The sequence below is a fragment of the Protomyctophum parallelum genome (genome assembly GCF_964188405.1).
Source record: "Protomyctophum parallelum genome assembly, chromosome: 1".
NCBI classification, from domain to species: domain Eukaryota; kingdom Metazoa; phylum Chordata; class Actinopteri; order Myctophiformes; family Myctophidae; genus Protomyctophum; species Protomyctophum parallelum.
In genome coordinates this window covers 69,230,977-69,236,706 of record NC_139697.1, presented here as the reverse complement: position 1 = coordinate 69,236,706, position 5,730 = coordinate 69,230,977, and the positions used below count along the sequence as shown (strand labels likewise).

At 45.9% G+C, this 5,730-nt stretch overlaps 1 protein-coding gene across 1 annotated transcript in view; it reads right to left on the bottom strand.

The window, feature by feature from the left end:
* jade2 (jade family PHD finger 2) overlaps nt 1–3,037 on the bottom strand; it is a gene marked incomplete at both ends in the record, with an annotated part of 115,767 nt that extends 112,730 nt beyond the window's left edge. Inside the window, one exon of the mRNA XM_083759373.1 lies at nt 2,837–3,037. Coding sequence (XP_083615499.1) covers nt 2,837–3,037 — 201 coding nt within the window. The remainder of the gene's footprint in view (nt 1–2,836) is intronic.
* Between the last annotated feature and the right edge of the window lie 2,693 nt (nt 3,038–5,730).

Below are 5,730 nucleotides of genomic sequence, written 5' to 3'. Positions count from 1 at the left end.
TCTGTGAAGTCGCAGTTTGGGGATGCTCCTGTTGTGTTGATACTACAGCATAGATTAGATACAGTATGTGTATTTGTCACCATCCATTGTTGGTGCTGTAGTTAATCGCAGAGTTTGATCACGGATCCAGTGCTTTTTCACAATTAAGCAATCAACATTGGCAGAGATTGTAGCATTTTGAACCACTTAAAACCCTGCCAGGTCCACATTTCTTTCCACGTCAAATCCCTTTGCCGAAAATAACTGAGCGATAAGCTCACAATGTGCGTGCGTGCGCGCACACGCACGCACGTGTCTTCTTCCTTCCCCTCTTTCCGGCTTCAATTAGTTCATATTATTTCCAAGCAGTTGGTTGAAAAATAAGAAGAGAAATTGTATTAAATCTTAACTACCCCGGTGGCAACGGGGGTGGGGGTCATGGCATCAAATGAAAAGCTGTTTAAAGAGAGAGACTTGAAGTGTGCGAGCGTGCGTGCGTGCGTGTGTGTGTGCGTGCGTGCGTGCGAGCCATTTAAAAATGTACCCCTCATGGATAAACGGCGGGCTACCATATCGCTGCTGTTGGGAAGAAACCTCGTAGTTATCTCCAAATTTCAACTTCTTATGTTTTCTTTTTATGATCTTTTATGGATCCATATAGGAACACCATTTGGTTTTTTGGTCAAATGTACATGCATACCACATACAGCAGGAGGTATGTATCAGTTCAGTTCAGCGTGTGCCGTGTGCACGGGCACGTGCACGGCTGCACGCACACGCACAGTCTCACACACTCTCTCTTTACTCTTCTAAACTAAGTCAGAACTCTGAATCTCCTTGGTGTGTTCATCCAGAAACACTAGTCAATCTGTGCTGTGTGAGGATCGCACCAGAAACACCCTTGTGATGCAGGGTTAATGGTGCATGTGTGTACCTGCACACGAGAGCCTGTCTGCATGGCTTCGTGTGTGTGTGTGTGTGTGTGTGTGTGTGTGTGTGTGTGTGTGTGCAACCGTGCAGTGTGCGTGTTGAGGTCTATTCTGTGAACTGGATTCTTCCATCTCTCTCTCTCTCTCTCTCTCCCTTCATCCCTCAGTCTCTCTCCCTTCACGCCCAGGCGGCTGTGAAATCCTCATTCTCTGTGCCGCTTATCAACACCTCTTTAACGCATGCATGCACACAGCATGTATATACACAGTCATGCACACAGCACACACACACGCACGCACACACGCACGCATGCACAAACAACCAACCTACACATAGAAACAAACACGCAGACAGAGAAATGCACAGAGCATAAACGTGCCGACAAGTGCGTAAGTACACACACACACACACACACACACACACACACACGGGTACATACCCCCACAAACGCCCACAAACAGACAGAGAGTCGCGCGCCCAAGCGTAAATTAATTGCTCCCTCTCATCCGATAGAAAGAGAAACAAAAGCAAAGGAGCCAGGAAAACAATTAGCCCAATCAAGGGTGACAGAAGGCAATTACAGCTAAAAGGTTTTGGCGATGCCAAAAGCCACTCCATCAGGCAACGCTCTGTCGTCGGAGCGCGGGCGGGGGGGGGGGGGGGGGGGGGGGGGGGGCGGACCGACCGACCGAGGCCTGCATGCATTCGAGCCTCCCGGGGCAGAAATAGCCGATCTGCAAGCTCACAACGCGCTGCAGATCGGCTATTTTCAGCATGCGAAGAAGTACACGTCACACTTGACTGACTGACTGTCTGTAGAGTACACGCCCCCCCGTCCCCCGTCCCCCGTCTTTGATTTCCCTCAGAAGAGGAAGGAACAACATAATAACTCGTTCGGCGAGCTTTTGAAACCGAGTGCCATTTCAAAGCTGTCAGTACACAGATTGCATGTGGCGTGCAGCGCTCAATGCGGATGGCGTGGAGACGTGTGTATAGGACAGCGAAATAAAAAGGGGAAAAAAAGCCCCGCCGCCTCTATTCAACCCCAACAGATGTAGCTTCCGTGGCACATTTTGTCGTTTCATCATCATTAAGCGTGTTTTCTCGTCTGTCCACGAGATTGCAGCATCCTGCTCGGAAGCTGTGTTTTACAACTGTGTTTTAAACCCCTCCGATCCTTGACCTCCCGGTCCATCCAATGATGCGGAGACACCTTTGACCTCGACACCTATGACAGATTTTATTTCATAAGTCAGCCTATACGATATCAGCCGTCTTATGACATCGTCTACGACTACGTTGTATCACTCCTGATTTGGAGCAAGGAGTCCCATCGACAGCCATTATAATAAAAAAGAAAGGTTGGCCAGAAAACAAACAAATGCCGGCAATTACGTGCTCCGCTGTGTTAAAACACAATGACAGTATACGTGGATGGAGACATGGCCGCTAACAGCCCCAGGGTTCATTTTGAGCACGACCTTCCATTAAACCACAATATCATTGCTGTCGGGCAAGAAACCTCTTATCTCCATGTTATAACATTTTGTGTTTTTTCCCCCGTAAATGTGACGCCTATACTGATCATCCTACAGCGTCACACAAAAGCATCCAAAGTAGCAGACACGGTGCGAGCTTGCGGATCTGCAACTTCTGATGCTTTTGAATTTGAATCCTTTAACCCATTTTGCCGCGGGAACCCCTTTTGGTGTTAGCATTATGTTGTGCTTTAGCTATTGAAAAATAGCAGATCTACAAGCTCATAGCACGCCACCGAGTGGCGCGCTACAAGCTTGTAGGTCTGCTATTTTGGAAAAATCGAAGAACGACTGACATATAGAAACATAGCTTTTTCAGAAAACTGTCAGGATGTAGAAGACATTTTTTTGAATCTGATCTCAGGTCTGTGCTGCATGCAGGGTCTCACCTCTGGGATCCATAAGGCACAGCTGACGTGGACCCACTTGGTCCCGCTGCGTGTGGGCTTCAGGGCCCCTCCTCTCTTGGGGCAGAGCAGACACTTGGGCTGGACGCCCAGGGCACAGGTCCGACACAGCCAGTTGCCCTGGGGCACCTTCAGGATGCCATAACAGGCCTGAGGGAGAGAGAGAGAGAGAGAGACACACATTTCAATATGTTCTGGGAGAACAGTCCAACTGCACAGTTTTGGCAGCAAAATACGTGTGGAGTTGTCATCAACTGAGGGACAGCCAGTGGACAGAAGAGACAGGTTATATCTGCCTGAACAGGGTCATTAAGTTGCTGTTATGTTTCAATTTGTTAATTTATTTTCATTGTTTCACTGTATTGCTTGTTGTTCATTATTGTTGGGTTTGTTTGTTGTTGTCTCTGTGTGCGCAGAGAGTTGTTGTCCCTGTGTGCGCAATGTTGACTTTTGTTTTGTTGTATGTACTGTACGCTTTGGCAATGTGGAACATATTTATCATGCCAATAAAGCCTTTTGAAATTGAAAAAAATAAAATTGAGAGAACGAGAGATGAAGGGACAGAGAGAGAAACGGAGAGAGAACCAATGGGAAGCAGGGGGTGTGTGAAAGCCGATAGAGAGAGAGAGAGGACAGGCGACAGAGTTGGAGGAAGTAAATTGACAATGAAGGTAGCAGAAAAAAAAGAAAGAATATGGACGGTGAATTAAAAGAGGTATGAGGAAATGAAGAGAGAGAGAGGCGGGGGGACACACGAGACAAGGCAGACCGGAAGAGAAACACAAATTGAAGAGAAAAAAAGAGCGATAGTTAATGAAGTGAGGGAGCAAGCAAGCAGAGAATGACACAGATGGTGTGAGAGAGAGAGAGAGAGAGAGAGAAATGAAGAGAAAATAATGGACACCATTTATATGGAGCTGTCACCAGGACGTTAATAGTACTTCAAGCGGTGACAGGTGCAGAGAGGAGAGATGTTATGGTAGGAGAGGGTAATCTCTAAAGATAATAAGTCTTTTTCGGCTAAGTCAACAGCAGCCTGTCATATTATCTGTTCACTTCACATCGACACACACGTGCACGCACACTCACACGCGCGCACGCCCACACACACGCACACTCACACGCGTGCACACGCACACACACACACACACACGCACACACACACACACACACACACACACACACGCAAAAGACCGATGCAGCTTGTCAGGAACGTTATTGTAAGTAAGTAATCTTTCCAGATAGCATGCCCGGTTCAATGACACAAATAAATAATAAATGAAATATGGCATGTGGGATAGAACATGTGCGCTATATAGTTTACTGTACAGTGTCAGAATAATAAGTGAGATGGTGGGTAGGGTGGAGGTTCGGTGTCGACATACTCAAAACAAGCTGGTTTTGCTTTAACCCATTCATGACAGGAACCCCTTTTGGTGTTTTAAACGGGGTTTTTTTGCGGCTGTGTCTAAGAAATTACACATTATCCAGGCCTTAATTGCCCAGCATCAAAAAGTAAATATATTGTGGGCCTTATTAGTCTCTGTTTTGTTTTGTAAAGTGACTTTGAATATGCTACCGTACAAAAGCGCTATAAGAATGGAATGTATTATTAGTATTATAATTATATTAAAGCTGCACTGTGACTTTTTTAATGAATAAAATGTAATCCATTCTGTACCGTAGATTCTGTTAACAGTTTGACTGCGGAAAACGATTTATCAGACTTTTAATCAACCCCCCTTCACTGCCGAGATTGTTGTATTACCTTTAGAGCATACGCTGAATTATTTGGGCTTTTAATCCGCGAAAATCGAGCGAAAAAAGCTTCCACCGTTTGTTATGAACGGCTGGACCACCCGCCATCTTGGTACACCCGGAAGACGCAGCACAGGACCCTCCTCCATGAGGCGTTGAACCCCATTCGTTTACATTGGCCTCAATTTCCCAGAAGCCCTAGCAGCCCACAGCATGTGACGATTTCCGTTTCCTCATCAAAACAGATGCATCTACACTCTTTCTCTGCGGCGAAGACGGATTTTCTTTTTAATTATTACATTGCGGCGGATTAAACACATAAAACAAAAGTCGCGTATCTCCGATATGGCAGCGACATTAACCTGGAGTAATCCATTCAAAGCACGGAAACTGTTAATACAATATAACTTATACACTTGGGGTGGTTGTATTTTGTCTCCTGCTCTTCTATTGAGACATTTAGTCCGTGACACACAGGATCTTCTATTGAGACATTTAGTCCGTGTCACACAGGATCTTCTATTGAGACATTTAGTCCGTGACACACAGGATCTTCTATTGAGACATTTAGTCCGTGACACACAGGATCTTCTATTGAGACATTTAGTCCGTGACACACAGGATCTTCTATTGAGACATTTAGTCCGTGACGCACAGGATCTGGCTCTTCTATTGAGACATTTAGTCCGTGACACACAGGATCTTCTATTGAGACATTTAGTCCGTGACACACTGGATCTTCTATTGAAACATTTAGTCCATGTCACACAGGATCTTCTATTGAGACATTTAGTCCGTGTCACACAGGATCTGGCACCAATTTTGACCCGATGATGAAGACTCAATTTATCCCCTAATCAAGCAGCAACATTTCAGCACTCGTGCAAAAAGAAACCATGCAGGTTCAAAGAGGAAAGTTACATGGTGCAGCTTTAAAATGACACGTTTTAGGTAACGGATTAGACTAGGGTGAAACAAATGTCCCACTGGCAGCTGTGTGTAATGTATGCAGTAGAGTAGGGCTTTGACCGTGCTGTGGGCATGTCCTGTAAACGCAGTCTCTCTGGGACCTTCAGACTAATTAACGCTGCATCTCATTGACACATGCAGGAACCCTG